The sequence below is a fragment of the Diadema setosum genome, chromosome 15, assembly GCF_964275005.1.
Source record: "Diadema setosum chromosome 15, eeDiaSeto1, whole genome shotgun sequence".
In the NCBI taxonomy this organism is placed as follows: domain Eukaryota; kingdom Metazoa; phylum Echinodermata; class Echinoidea; order Diadematoida; family Diadematidae; genus Diadema; species Diadema setosum.
Genome location: NC_092699.1, coordinates 29,072,546 through 29,088,186, shown reverse-complemented (window position 1 = coordinate 29,088,186; position 15,641 = coordinate 29,072,546). Strand labels below are relative to the sequence as shown.

The 15,641-nt window shown below is 41.1% G+C and overlaps 1 protein-coding gene across 1 annotated transcript; it reads left to right on the top strand.

Moving 5' to 3' along the window:
- The first annotated feature begins 2,438 nt into the window (after positions 1-2,438).
- Positions 2,439-15,348, top strand: LOC140238651 (uncharacterized). The gene is made up of 2 exons (XM_072318551.1): positions 2,439-3,329; positions 14,361-15,348. The coding sequence occupies exon 2, from the start codon at positions 14,389-14,391 to the stop codon at positions 15,346-15,348; it is 960 nt and encodes a 319-aa protein (XP_072174652.1). The 5' UTR covers positions 2,439-3,329; positions 14,361-14,388.
- The last annotated feature ends 293 nt before the right edge of the window (positions 15,349-15,641 follow it).

Genomic DNA, 15,641 nt, shown 5'->3' with positions numbered 1-15,641 from the left:
TCTTTAATAAGTAATTAACTGCTTATTTCAAGGTCTGTTACCTCACAGTGATCTTATGTTTTTATGGTTCTTTATGTCGTTGGGGTTGTGCATCCGTCATGTCAAAAATGCCCAAGTTCTCAATTGTTTAGTGTTTCTCCTTATTTCAAAACCAGACATAATGGTAGAAAGCATGTAATGAATTGAATGAATAAAATTTGTGTGTTTTTTTTTTATTTGCTCACTCATAAAAGGGTACTTGTAACTATGCATATAAATCAACAAGAGTCCCTGGGAAAAAACCCCCAACAACACTGAGAAGTTGTTTGCAAAATCACAGTGACATTTATGATTTAAAAGCAGCAGAATAATAACAACTGAGAGAAAATAATTCCTAATAATGTGACGAGTGGATACCAGTATATAATGGGATATACTATTGTACAATCTCAACTTATACTCCTCCTGTTTGGATTATTTCCTTAGAGCCCCTTAAAACCACATTCCCTTGGTATTCTATCTGTTCATTTGCTCATTTTCTTTCTTTCTTTCTTTGTTTTCCCCATCCCTGAGATGGGGCACATGTGAATGTATCATCCTTCATGTTCCCAGAGGAACTGTAACAATAAAATGCAGAGTGACCATCGCAGTTCATGCTTCAAACATGGGGAAGAGCTGCATCTCACAGGGTGTTCAGATACAAAATGAATATATATATACTAGAGCGGTATAGCTATAATACCAAAAACGGTATATAGCAATACAATACGATGAATTTATACCTCTGAATGCTGACTAACGAAACGACGTATAACGAAATGACATATCGCGAAACGACGGTCAGAGCATCATTTTGAACTGGTACTCGATAACAAATCAGCATTCCATCGTGTCCTTTGTGCGTCTGAACGTATGGCGACCATAGAACGGTATAACTGGGCGGGGCTTAATGGAGCACGCACAAAAGGTGACCCTCCCATAGCTGTCACTTATGACCATAACAGCATGCGCAATGGGAAACTGAACATCTATACAACATTTTCCAGAATGGTCAAGATTAGCGTCTGAATGGTCTGTCGGCTATACGCTGATTCTTCTATATACGTCATTTCTTTATCGAGTTTTGGTATAAACTGGCTTGCGTCTGAACAGGGGGCATGTTTCAAACATGGGAAAAACCTGCATCTCAGTGACACCAGCTACATGACCGTGATTGTTTGTATGGTTTCATCCCCTCCCCCCTTTCCTATGAGCTGACTCATCGGCCTTCAAACCACCATAACTCTCTTTTTCTCAAAATCTCAATCTTTTGTTGATTTCAATTCATTCGTGTCAATTAAGTATTTTCCCCATACATATGGTACTTTACTATTTTGTTGTTGTTTTTTTCTTTGCCAAAGTTTTAAAACCAAAATATATTTATTTACACATGCAGGCGTTACAGAAAACTATCATCTCTCGATGCAAAAGACTGTGTGAAGGTCCAGCGGTATGCAGCTTTCAGTTGTGACCATCGTGTTCTGTATCAAACAGACTCCTCATCACTTTGGGTATGCTCACACTTGGTGCATTTATCACCTCACTTGTTATGTAGAATTAAAAGTTTTCAAACAACTTTCAGGGAGATGTTGGCAGTTGATAAACGCCAAGCTGTTTTTTCATAGGGTTAGAAATGCCGTCGTGAAACACCAAAAAAAGGTGTGATTGCAAGCATGTTTGAGTCAGAAACATGTTTCTGTGGAGATGATAAATGCAAAGATATTTTGAAATGCATTTACAGGTGCCCATCTGCCCATGCCAACCTCTGCCAACTATGCATCTCTGCTCCTGGGGTCAAACTGTGCAGTGGAGCTATACTGTAACAAGGCATCCCTCTCGTCTCACGGAAGAGATGATACAAACGTTGTAAATGCAACAGTTTGAGAAATGCGGTCCGAAAAGCCTTTGCAGACATAATGGGTATTGAAACATGTTTCAAACATGGGAAAGATGACAAACCGCAGCCAAAAGCTCAAATGGTCAGTCGAAGGAGAAAGGAAAAGCACCTACCTGCTAGAAAATGATAATGGTTGGCATGCCACAGGGGGAAAAAGAAAAAAGGAAAGAACAGATTATTGAAGCCTGTTCATTTTTGTGCACTGGAGTATGCAACACAGATCAAGCGTGTGTGACCCTCTTCTACCTGCTTCGCATCCATCCATCCACAGGTGGTGGGGCAAGGGGGGAAAATCTTGTCCGGAAGAATTTCTTGCATTTCATTTGGTCTCCCTCACCCAACTTCAAGATGCATAAATGTTGCTAATTCAACCGCTGCATTCCTTTAACACCTGTGTTTGAATAATCTGTTATTAAACACACGTATGTATTCTACAAAAACTTGTGACTGTCTTAATGTCGTAGGCATTTTTTTTTTTTAGAAGCAGATTATGCATCGAAGTGACTGTGCGAGAAAGTCTATACTCCTTCTCAGTACCCTCTTGCCAGTGATATCTCCCCATCTCCTTCTTCTTGCTTGCTGTGTCAACAAGAGGGCTGTACTGGGAGTCTAGCTTCGTCCTCCCCCCTCCTGCACTCCAATCACTCCCCGCAGTTTGTTGTAGATTGCTTCTGCGGACACGGGATGCCCGCTGCTGCTCACGAGGGGCGAGATTAGTTTGGGATGTGCTAGCAAGCGAGGAGCAAGCAAGTCGGGTCGGAAGGAGACCAGAGCAAACAGAGAAAGGTGTTCTCATTTCGCTCTCCCCATGGTCTTGCCCTCCTCTGTATTTTTCCTCGCTCTCTTCTCTCATGCATCCCGGCCGAACTTTAATTTCATCGGTGTTCATTCACAGAGAAGTTGTACGTCTTGCTTCTGCCGTGATTTGTGCTATCAGCACCGGATTTGAATGAATAAGTCTTTTATTGTCACGCCTGGTCGAAGAAATTCAAACTTCAGTGTGATGTCAGTGGAAAGACAGACTTTGGAAAGGGGAAACGTTTATCATCATGCAGTATCTCGATTGATTGTACCTGCTTCAAGAACAAGGAGTGAAAGTGGATATTACTCGGCTGCAACAACTTAATGCGTGGCTTTGTTCAATTATTATTATATGCTATATGAGGAGCTGTTAAGCCCGATAAAGCATCTTCTCTGGGTCCTTGTTTGCCATTTTCATCGAACAGGATTATCAGCAGCATAAATGTCATTCTGGTCTGCATTTTACATGAAATAACCTTCTGTGAAAGAGGTGTGGAGAGCTAGAGCTTTTAAATGCCCATCTCCTTGGATGTGACCGCCTTCGAGAACTGCGTCAACTCGTAACCATGGTGATTGTAACCCCAGTGCATAGAACGTCCCAACACTCAAGCAGGTAGGATCATGTACAATAAACAGTATTCAAAGGAGGAATTCAAAATGAAAACATCAAAGAAAAACAAAAAACACAGTCGCAGGCTGCATGGAATTAGATCTTGCATATTTGATTCATGGAAAAAAAAATTATGTACAGGGGCTTAAAATTGTAGCAAGAAGGTGACTTGTTCAAATTGTGCAGGATGCTAAGGCATTTTGTCTTTTATTTTTTATTGTGTGTGTGTGTGTGTGAGTTACATATAATGTCGCTGGGGTGACAAGACGTCGTATCTACAAAATGTCAAATGTTCAGGAGAGCAAAGAGACATGGCAGCTGAAGCACTATGTCAATTGGGATAGCCTTTCATGTGACATGCTGTGGTGGTTTCATTTTTGGGCTAGGACAGCTAGGATTTAGACAGGACATCGCTGAACTGATTATCTGACCATTGCTCAGAGAAAATCATTTTCACCAAAATTTGAGATGCAAGGTGTTGTCACCCCAGCAGCGATAAGGACTTTTACTACCTATCTAACTGGTTCACTTGAATAACCGCCCCCATGCTTAGAAACTTTTGACAGTTTATACAATGCTGTGGTGTTCTTCTGAGCCCAATATGTGCTTGAAACATAAAAAGTATTAAGGATCTGCACAAAGTTAGAAGGAAATGATCAAAATCCTACCAGTTTGAGTGAGAAATAGGAATCGTTTTATCTTTTAAAATGTGTTGTCAATTATGAGAATCAGTATTACACAGTTTAGCAGAAAGAGGCTTTTTGAAAATTCTGCAGCCAATGCAAGCAATTTAATGTGAACATAAAAAGGCTAAAAGTGGAATTGATTTTTTTTTTTCAGTGGTAATTAATGAAACAGTAGCAATCAATATTGAGAAACATGTGTAATAAAAGATACAAAATCTAAATACAGAAATCGTGTGTCTGGTACTCAATGGATAATGCAAGTCACATGTTGCCAGGGCAGTAGGCTGACATTGTCTCTTCAGCTGGTTGAATCATTTTGTATACAGTCAAGAAGCTACTACTGTACTATAGTTAAAAGTATTCTTAAAAGGAAGAGTAACTTTTGTTTATGCAGAACACTGAAAATTTTATCAAAATCAAGTAAAAATTGGGGAAGTTATTAAATTTTAAAGTTGCACTAATTTTTGCAAAACAGTTCTGGAAACATTGATGTGAGTATGCAAATGATGATGTGATCACCTCACAATTTGTCATTGATTTTGCACCTAAAAAAACAAACTGACAAATGATCAATTTTTCTGACACTATAAAAGTGCTAAACATGTTATTTCTGGACAAATAACTTCAATATAATGATGAGTCAGATGTAATTAGGATTTGAGACTTGGGTATGATTGCATTTTCACATGTAAACATTGAATTGTTAGATTTTGTGTGTGAACTAGAATTTATGTTTCTGTTGGGGATGGGAAAATAAATGAAAAAAGAAACAAAGAAACTATATGGCAATTTGTGAGGCAATAACATCATCAACTCACTCATTTACATATTCATATTGACTGTTTGAGAACTGTTGAGTGAAAATTAATGATATCTCACAATTCATAACTTCCTAACTTAAAAAATTGTCAATGTTGTGTTTGTAAAATATTTCTCTATCTTTACAGACTTATTTTTAACTAGACTCAGATTCCCCATTCAAATTTAATATAGAAAAGTTAAATCACTCTTTTCCTTCTGCTGAATGTGCATGCTTCCAAAAATGCAAGAAAGGGAAATTAATTCCCTTCCAAGGTTGTTAAACAAAATCCCAGGGGTCAAAGAACGCCAGCACTCCGGCCAGTTGCGGCTGACCGGTCCTTCAAAGAAACAAACCATATGGTCATTTAGTGGCCCAGGGATAGTGAAATCCACTCGTACATGTGTTATACATTGAAAGTACGCACAGGTAGTGATTAGATCCATGCGAAGTGCAGGGACACGTGATATACATAGCATGTGGCAGATCCTACGACTCAAATTGTTACAAAGAGATAAGACGAGACCTTATTTATATGTTTCCAATTATTCTTTATTGCATTGGGAGAGGAATGTGGGGTATGAAAATTGTTAGATATAGCTCCATAATATATCTTACAATGCACAGAGGGTTGCATTCCTGCACATCGCAATGTCTTCATTCATTTTTTTTTTTTTTTTGGGGGGGGGGGGGAGAAGGTATGAACCCATTCCTTGATATAACTTCTCAAAAAGAAAAAAAGACCATCACACAGCTGTCCGTTTTTTTATTGCCCATGCCAATTTGTTTAAGTATGCCATAAGAGCTTATGGCCAACTCTCCTCACACTGAAGGATTTTCATTGAGATAAGAAAGTAGGCCTATGATAAAGCCAGCAACCAATGACTTTTCTTGGGGAATCTGTAGATATTCTTTGTGTGGCAGTACCAGGGGTGTGGTACAGAGAGGATGCATCTGTCAAGTCACTGCTGGCACAGAATTCAGGTTTCCAAACAACTTTCATTCTGGCAGTTTTGGGCATTTGATCAATGTAAAGCTGTTTTGGTTATGGAGTAAGAAAAATGCTTCTGAAATGACGGGAAAAAAAGTGTGATCACTTACGCGTTTAAGCCAGATACAGGTTTCTGCAGAGTTGATCAATGCGAAGTTGTTTTAGAATGCATTTATAGCTCAGACCTACCCATGCCAACCACTACCAACTACACATCTCCACTCCTCCTAGGGTCGAACTTTGCATTGGAGCTGTGCAGCAACAATTCAGGCCCCCCCCCCCCCAACTGACTCTCGACAGAGTTGATAAATGCAACAACTCAGGAAACGCGATCCGAAAGGCATTTGCCAATGCGTTTTGATAATTGATATTGAAAAGTGTTTCAAACATGAGGAAAGTTAATAAATGCAGCCCGATGTAGGCCTATAGGGCCTACACAGGAAAGTCATGTGCCGAAAGTGAACTGGCCACTGGCCAGTGGGCCAGCACTAGTTTTGACCTCTGAATTCTTCTCCTCTTGCTCCCTGCTGTGCTGTCTCCATCCTTCCAGTGTAGAGATCGGCAGTTACCGGTACGTCTAGAAAATCCAAACAAGATGCATCTGTGTGCCTCACAGCTGCTTCAACGTTCTGTGACCGCTGCTCTGCTGGGGAGGACGACCCAAACTCCAGCCTAAAAGAAAAAAAAGGAATGATTTCATACCGTTTTGAGAAATAATATAAAGCATCAAGAAAAGAAAAATTCTGCCCGGCAATCAGCGGGATTGTCACTTGTGGTTTGTCCAGGATCAGAGGACAAAGGCCAGTGGCTACCAAACAGCACGGCGTGATGCCCACAAAGTCTCGCCGCATTTCGAAATTAGTTTTGTAATGTAATGCGAGGCATTTCCATGATTACAGTTTGGCATAGGTATACTACTTGCCCGCTGCACTGTGGCAGTGCTTTCAGCTCATGACCTTTATGTACGCCTTTTACTTCTTTTTGTATGCAGATCGACAACGCTGCACATTATTCTGGGGTTGGGTTAGTGTGTCTGCGCTGAAAATATTGTCGAGATTGTGTTTTACTCTTACCTTCTCAATCAGTCAAAAAGCAAGCTGAAATATGGCAAGTTGGTGCATGTGAGATGAAAAGAGTATATTTCTTTGAATTTGATGTGATCTGGTAAGTTAACCCATTCAATCCAAGATTTCGAGCTTCCTGTAATAGACTTTATACAAGACCCACCAAGGTTGCCTTAGGTACCGTACACAGTGGATTGAACATTTCCTAGACTTCTGTCTTTCCAAGCAGACAGTTTCTGCATAAGCTGCTTTGGAACATTTAATGATTAAAAAAAAAAAAAAATTATCACCCAGAGGTTTTGTTGGTTTAAGTTCATTCGAACTATACAGCATGTTCATTCATTTGTGGTATAACTTACAAAAAATGTCAATTTGTAAAGATTCTATCAAATATGACTGTACGATGCCAAGAAGAAAGTTCAAGTGCTCCCAAGAGTGTGTTGGTGCGCATGGTGGTTCCAACCCCCGAAAAATAAGCTTTGATCCACGCCATCTCCACCGAAGTGATGAGAACCTGTACAAACAAGAGAACTGGCTGCAACAAGTTGCCATGACTATGAATCTACTTTCACTCTAGCTTGCTCAGTGTGTTGTGTGCAACAGATTAGTAGTGTAGTTATGAAATTTGAGGGGAAATACTGAACAAACTGAAAAACTTTGGTCAGGAAAGAAAATGTTTGGGAAAAAAATGAAGTTGTACAGGATTCCACAAAGGAAAGGAGGGGTTTCAGAGCCATAGAATCTGCTCAGTTCCCAGATATAATGGAAGCAGTTGGTAGCAGAAAAACCGGTACCGGGTGTCTTCGTCTGTGAGTAATCCCTCCTCCCAGTCTACTCCAGCTTCTGTCCTCTCCCCATGATCCCATCTACCCTTGACTCTTGGGTGTCAAAAGACAAACACGGCAGCTCAACCCCCGTGACCTCAAAACATCGCTACTGAGACATCTAGGTTACGTTTTGCAGCTCAAAAGCCTAGTCACCACATACTATATGTCTGTAATGTTGGTACAAGTGTATAATGATAGGCCCACAGTTACGTGCAGTTACTAACAAAAATTGTGCCATCCATGAAACATCTCATTCCTATAGTTAGATCTATCTCTAACAGTCTTTTTTTGGGGGGGAGGGGGGGGGGGAGGGGTTGGTTCTCCATCTTTCTTTGTTTCTTTCTTTTTTGGTGCATCATTTCAAAAATGTTACTTTTTTTTTTCTTTACCCAGGGATTGAAATGGGAAAGTTGGATGTACTATAGGCGTGAAGTATAATCTGTAGCGAGATGTTATTCATACTGGTCACTGGTCCTATTCTCTCCCTGAGGGCGTTTTGAAGTGCCAGGCTTAGTGACGAACTGCCGTTGAACTTTTCCTCACCGTTCTGAACTCACTGCTTGGATTGCCCTGTGCTCTCCATCTATGTTCCCCCACTGACTGTTTACATTTCATCAAGTCTTAACGTAAAGATATCGTACCGTTTCAGTTGAGATTTTGCTACAGCACGCATTTCCCATAGACACCTGCCCGAGTATACTCGGGACTCGTCCTCAACGGGTTAAGGTTTCCAATGCTTTGTATGATGATTTTTTTCGTTTTTTGTTGAGATAATGAAAAACTTCTTGTGAAATATGATAGAGCATATAGGCCTAATTCTATAATTCTAAGAGGAATTCAAAGTTTATTTGATAGAAATTGGTTTTGAAATGACTGAGTTATCCAAAACAAAGCGATCCTAATAAAAGGTCAGACCCACCTTTCGTTAGGACCACCTTGTCTCACTTTGCTTTTAGATATCTCAGCCATGTAAAAACTGGTTTTCCTTAGATAAACTGTGAACTCCTACTCCAATGTTATGCTCTTTCACATTTCATAAAAGTGGTTTCTAAGTATCTCACAAAAAGTTAAAATATGAATTCTCATCTCAACCGATACTATCCATGCCTTTAACTTTATAACTTGCCATGTACACCACCTACCTATAACCCCACCTAAGTGAGGTTATCCCATGTCTATTGTCAAGATCCGTGCACAGTGAAAAGCCCCCAAAACCCTTCCCTTCTGTAGCCTGACTGTAGAGGACATCATCACATGCTATGATGCCACAGTGCCAGTTGTTTCATTAAAATTTTAAACATGATGTTCTTGAAGGGAAAGTCCATCCTGATATTGAAGGAAAATATAGCTCTAATGAGATTACACAAAATTTCATTTTATTTTTTTTTTTTTGTTGTTGAAAAAGTACACATTCCCTCAACTTGTTATTTTCCCTGCCTTCTGAAAGAGGCAAGACAAGAGCTCTTTTATTGTGCAAATTGAGTGAAAATGTGTTAACTTTTCTTTTCATTTTTTTTATAATATCGTTCTACACATGTGACATCACAAGCTGTAGTAGTCTTCTCATCCAGCATTGACTGCACAGAAACTTGAAAAATTCATAACTTTTGAACAGATCGTCTGATTTTCCTTAAACTTTCCCTGATGTCTTCTGTTGACATTGCTGCATCCTTTCAATGCACATGCATATGAATATGTTTCTTATCCAATTTTGATCATATTTACACTGCTCTGTTGGGATTTTCTTTCTTTCTTGTGAAATTAATACAATTTTGGAGTGGATTTCTCCTTTAAGCTAGCTTTGCTTGATTCTGGGTGTGCGTTTGCAGTTGCAATACAATGTATTTAGACCTCTCAAATGCAGGTTGAGCAGTACCGGAGTTTAGCCTTCCATGCTCTTCTGCCATGGTACATTATTTGGTAAAAGTGGAAATTTTCATGTATTTTGCATGATATAAAGCTAGTGGGAAAATACAAAATAATAATAATAATAATAATTCACAACATTTATATAGCGCGTTATTACATGAAATGTCTCTAAGCTCTATGGGAAAAAGGAAACAATAGAAAGGGAAGAAGAGGAAAGGAAAGAGAGAAAGAAGAAGAAGGTACAGTTTCAGTAACGGTGTAAGACATGAGACACAGTCATAATACTACTCAATGAACAAATACATTTTTAACATGGATTTAAATTTGTCTACTAAATAACAGGCAAATCTTTTGCTCATGCCCCAGTCACATAGACATCGCGGATCACCCCGGACCACCCCGAATGTGATCCGGGGAGAGATCCATGTTGATGCCTTGGACATCCTTGGACATCTGTGTATGTCCGTGTAGATCCGGGGACATCCAGGAGGCCAACACAGCAACCTTTGGAGGTCAAAAACATCCGGCGTTATCTGGGGATTTCTGTGTTGGCAGAGCGATCCGCGGTGATCCGTGTGGCTGCCGTGTAGCTGCCGTGTTGATCCGTGTAACTGCCGTGTTTGTCCGTGTAGACGCCGTGCTTTTCCGGCCTTATCCATGTAGCTGCCGTGTTGATGCCAGGTGTACAGTCTTACCAACGTTCGTTGACACTCCATCGAGGTCGAAGCTATCCTGGATCTCCCGTGATCACTGTGTAGATCCTTGAGCATCTGTGTTTACATGTGATGGGGGCATGAGGCCCTACCTGATGAAGTGAAAAAAAAAAAAATGCTGACATAAAAATGTCTGCTTTTACACTATGTAGGCCTTTATGATTATACAAATTGTACACACACATTACAGTCATGTACATGTATGTAATATGTTATACATCTGATTGAATGACCCTGGCACTCATTACAGACCTGTTTTATGGGGTTGTTGCTTGTGATTGTTGCTGATGAGATTTGTCATTGTAATGATTATGACATTATACAGCATTAGCAAAGCATGAAGGACCTGTATCTTTGCAAATGGGATATTAGGCAGGCCAAACTACCTAGAGATCCCTCTTAAAGGGATAAGCCCTCGTGGTTGAGTACACTTTTCTCTCCGTGGATGGCATTTTGTTTCACATGGAGTGTACAGAACACTCCTCAGTGAGGTTAAGGAGAGTTTTGAGGCACTCATCTGTATCCGTGTAATTCTCATAATCCATCATCCAGAATTGTGGCCATTATCTTGTCAATAAATGGGGCTCAGGCTGTCCAGCTTACCAAAGCTTGTTAATCTGCTGGGATCCTAATGCTGAGGTAATTGTGCTCTCCCAGCGGGACGCGACGCTCGTGACAAAAATACTGCATTTTCGGAAGAAGAAACGGTACAACTCTGATATCAAAGAAAGGGATGGTGGGGGATTTAGGTCTGAAAGGACCAAGCAGCTTTTTAGTAAGTGATATTCCTTCATGAAAGGATGAAGTTTCCAGCTGGCGAAAGGATGTCTATTGTGTTTTATGGATTAAGGTGTTCTTGCTCAGTCAAGCTTGGCGTGCCTCCCCCCTCCCCCTTCTTGTCTCATAGATGGTTGTTATTTGTAAAGCATGTAGTTGCTGCTGGTGAGATTTATCATGATTGTGAGATCTCTCAATGGCTCACAAACTAGACAGTATTAGCAAAGCATGAAGGACCTGCATCGTGTTGCAAATGGGATATGTAGGCAGTCCAAATTACCTAGCAATCCCTCTAGATACCAGCCAAGGTTCAGACCAAGAACCCAGCAGTAGAAAGGATGTCTCCTGCATTTTATGGAATCAGCTGTTCCTGCTCTGTCAAGCTTGGCGTCCAGGGATAAAAACTCTCTCTTGTGGCATCATTACTGGTGGTCAAGAGAAGTACTTCTTGGTGAAATGTCCAGAATTGACTGCACTCACACCACCATACCCATCCTGCTTCTTCAACAGGACAGCAGTATTAGTCCAAGGTCCATGACCATGGATTTGTGATAAAGAAGGTGAGATATTTACTGCAAGAACATCTTTTGCTAGTCCCCCATCACTGGGACTGGACTGGAACAATGATGATATCTGGTATTAAAATACATGGATCATATCGGTGACCAACCACTCTTGGAGAGTGGTTTTGCCTCGCTGACAATCTGCTGTGGGTTTTGGTAGAATTGTGGCATTCCTCTTTATTTTTGTGCGAGTGATGTGGATGAGCTCGGAGGAAAACTTGGACCAAAGGCAAGTCTTTCCAACACTCTGGAAGATGTCGGCCAAGGATTGCGGTTGACACAGGAAGGGCAATTCTCCTCAGGTGCAAAGCAAATTCCTTTCGTGTACCTGAGGAGATTCACCCCCACTGTTTGATGACGTGGAGTGTGTGGATGTTAGCACAAATGCGTTACCATTTCAGGTGCATCACTTCTCAAGCAAACGCTGTATTTTCTTGGATCTGTTAAATGCTGCACAAACTCCCTTTGCAGCCACAATTCCCTGATAGTTCTTGTTCCTGCCATCCTAATTTTCGGGTAAACAACAGTTAGCTGCTAAAAAGTAACTCGGTTCGTAACAGATTGCAAGACAAACAAACATTCCCTCTTTGTGTATTCTGCAGGGTTTAAGTCCCTCCATATATCTGCCCCCCCCCCCCAATTTTCCTTTAAAGTGATGAAAGTGTGATATGTTGTGAATTTAAAAGCAGCTCATAGAAATCAAGTTTTTATTGTGATTTCATTCCAGAACCAAACTTTGGGGATGTTTCTGTCCCTAAAGGTATTCACATTGTGCTCATCTGAAAATCACCTGCATATTGTGTACATGCTTCTTTTTCATTTGTGCTCATGGAATTGAAACATCAACAACAAAGTTTTGCAGTTTCTTTTGAGTGTATCCTAAATTTTTGTGAGACAAGAGATGGAATAGGGTTTTTATAAACCACAAAATCAGGTTAGCAATATGTTTTAACAAAGAAGAAAACAGAGCAGAATCATTTGCAAGTGTATTTCTATCATTAGCCAACCAGTTTCTGCCATCATTTTTTTTTATATCTTTGTAGAAAAAGCTTCCAAAATGGCTTCTCTTCTCATACATGTACATCTTCAAGCATACTGCCCTCTCTGCATTGGTGTCATGGAATGTGCAGTTCATTGTGTTTGCTTGTCCCCAGGAATTCTGGTGTTTTTATTATTTTGAGAATTGTTTGGTTCTTGAGTCTCAGCAGTGTCTTCCATAATAATTGCAATGGCAGACATCCCAACCATTCTGAATTTGGAGGAAAGAATCTTAATTTTTACCATTCCCTGCTCTTGTTTCAATAGGACTTTCCTATTTTTCTTGATAATTGTACTACACACTCCTATGAAAAACTGCTCCCTCTTTCCTATGCTTGAGCTAGATCATTCCCATTTTTCAGTTAGGAAGGTTGAGATGTCTGCAATAATATTACATGAGGAAATGCTCATGTTTTCTAGTGCTGAAATTGTGATTGGACATGACAGATATCTTATCAAGCTGGGAAAATATCTGTGTCTTAAAGCCTTGATGTGCCTTTTGAAATTTGTCAAGAGCGGAGCCAGCGAGTTCATCAACCTACAGTGAAACAGCAATATAGACGGATCTCGCTGCCAATGGGGTTTGCATTCCTCAACTTTATTTATGCCAGTCAGAATCTATTGACGATTTTTTAAGTAATGACGTCGGGGAGGGAGTATTGCATACACGTAAATTGTACCGCAGAAAATCATGTCAATGTAGATTTTTCTCCCACCTGTTTCATTATGTGAAAGATGAGAGAAGAGTTTCACCAAGTGCTCCTATTTGTATCTCCTCATCCTCTTCTTGCTTTCTCTCCCACTCTACCCCCCCCCCCTCCCTCTTTGACCGTAGAATGTAGGAGATACCCGTGGGTCAATAATCCTGTGATGTAATGCAGAGGGGCAACAATAGTAGTGGGCTGCATTAAAACTGGAATACAAAAGATGCTGTATGGTTGCAGCTGTGTCTCGAGTGCTTTGGATCAGTGTCATTGATCACTGTAACATATTTCTAATACTTTTTTTTCCCCTTCCTTGTCTGGATTCGCAAGTCGGTGCTGCAGCAGACCAATTCATCTCGTTGAAACACAGCATTCTCGGCTAAGGGATCAATACCATAACCCAGATATGTGACCAGCATATTGACCAGCCTGTCATGTTTGTGTGTGTGTGTGTGTATTTGTTACCCATCTTTTTTTACTGTTTTTTTTTTCTTTTTGGTTTGGAGTTCTTATTTTAGAATTTATAGGCCATGATTAATGGAGGCAACTGAGTGCCACTTGAAGCTTGTCACTTCTTAGTACTTTGTAAGATTTTCCAGCAGCATGCAGGAATCTTTTCTTCTGTTCTGTGGTGAGATGTACATTTTTCTCCAATAATAGATGGATTCTATAATATATTACAATATGTGGATGTTTCTTTTCTTGAACAGCCGAGTAGCAAAAGCATTTCGTTCACGTGCTCTTTCCCATTAGTCACGTCTAGGCAGGAATTCACATAGTTGTCGCTAAGTAGTGCAAGCCTCAGGCAAACTGTGTGATTGTTAGGCAAATTTTGTAAATGAAGCATGCATAAAATCTGAATACATTCCAGAACTGGTTTATTGTATAGTCCATTTTCTTGTGTAGTACCAAACTGAATTGGGAGGAACATTAACTGTGCTTGACAAAAACTGGGCTCCAATCTTTACCTGTGAGTCTCTTTCTCTCTCGTTTTCCCTTGCAGGTGGATGCTGTGATGTGCCACCGATGAGATGCGCCTGATGTCTCACCGCTCCTGCTTCCGCACCCTCCTGCTTCTTCTGGCGACGTCCTCCTTCATCACTTTCACTTTCCTCCTGCGATGCCACAACAATGGGCAGCAGGAGGGGCGTGCACAGGCGGAGCTCCTGGTGGATGCTCGGAGCAACGCGGTCGCAGTGGGCGTGGTCGGTCGCACTGTTGATGCAAACAGCGCCGACTCGCGGCCGGAAGACATCTCGTCAAGGCGCCGCATCGCAGAGCATCACCAGGACTCTGGGGGATCGCTGCAACCGCAGCAGCAACCGCAGCAACAGCGGCAGAGGCGGCTGGAGGAGTTCAGCAATGACGCGCAGCGGCCACAGCAGGAGGAGCAGGGGAACAACCATCAGCAGCATCAACAGTTGGAGCAGATAGCAAATGATCTGCAACAAGTAAACGATCCACAACAAGATGAGCAGCAGCCATTTGAACAGTTTGGTGATGATCTGCCAGAGCAGCAGGAGAACCCATTGGAACTTTTTGGCAACTACCCGCAGCAGCCGGAGCCGCAGCTGCAAGAGCAGTTCAGCAACGATCAGCCACAGCTAATTCAACAGCAGCAACGGCACTTGGAACAGATCAACAATGACCAGGATGCTGCCGCTCACATCTACAAGGAGATGGATTGCGTAATCAACGGTGACTACACCATCAAAGGCCACGCGGAGGGTAGCGAGGTGTACCTTCCCTTCTCTTTCATTAGGAAGTACTTTGAAGTCCAGGGTCAGATTGTCCAGTCGGACGGAACTGAGCACTTTGAGTGGCAGCACAGCAATGCCAAGATTTATTTCCAGCAGCCCTACAAGTCCGACGGTCTCTTCATGTCGTTCAACCACTACAACGTGGAGGCCCGGAATCGGGTGAAGTACATTTGTGGTGTGGAGGGTGAGTGTAAAACCATTTCTAAGCACCCCTGTCTTTCTCAGAAATGAAAAATTTTATGTTTTTCTGGACTCAGTCACTCTGTCATGACCTTGTTGTTTGTTTTTGTTTTGTTTTCTCAAAGGACTTGCAACAACCGTAGTCATATTTTCTAACACCCATTGTTGCACTAAACAGCTGAATATTCTTCATCTGTGGTAAAAGTGGCTACTTTGAATTGCCATATATAAGTCCTGCTAAGAATAAGACCTTACTCTGTTGACACAGTTTTATTAGGTGAGATGGTAGGGTAGATGCAAATGCCATTGATGTTTGTTCAGAGCTGCTGCTAGCCTTATATCCT

Bases quoted from the DNA above. Each gene is read 5' to 3' on its own strand.
- LOC140238651 (XM_072318551.1), top strand. From the start codon at position 14,389: ATGCGCCTGATGTCTCACCGCTCCTGCTTCCGCACCCTCCTGCTTCTT.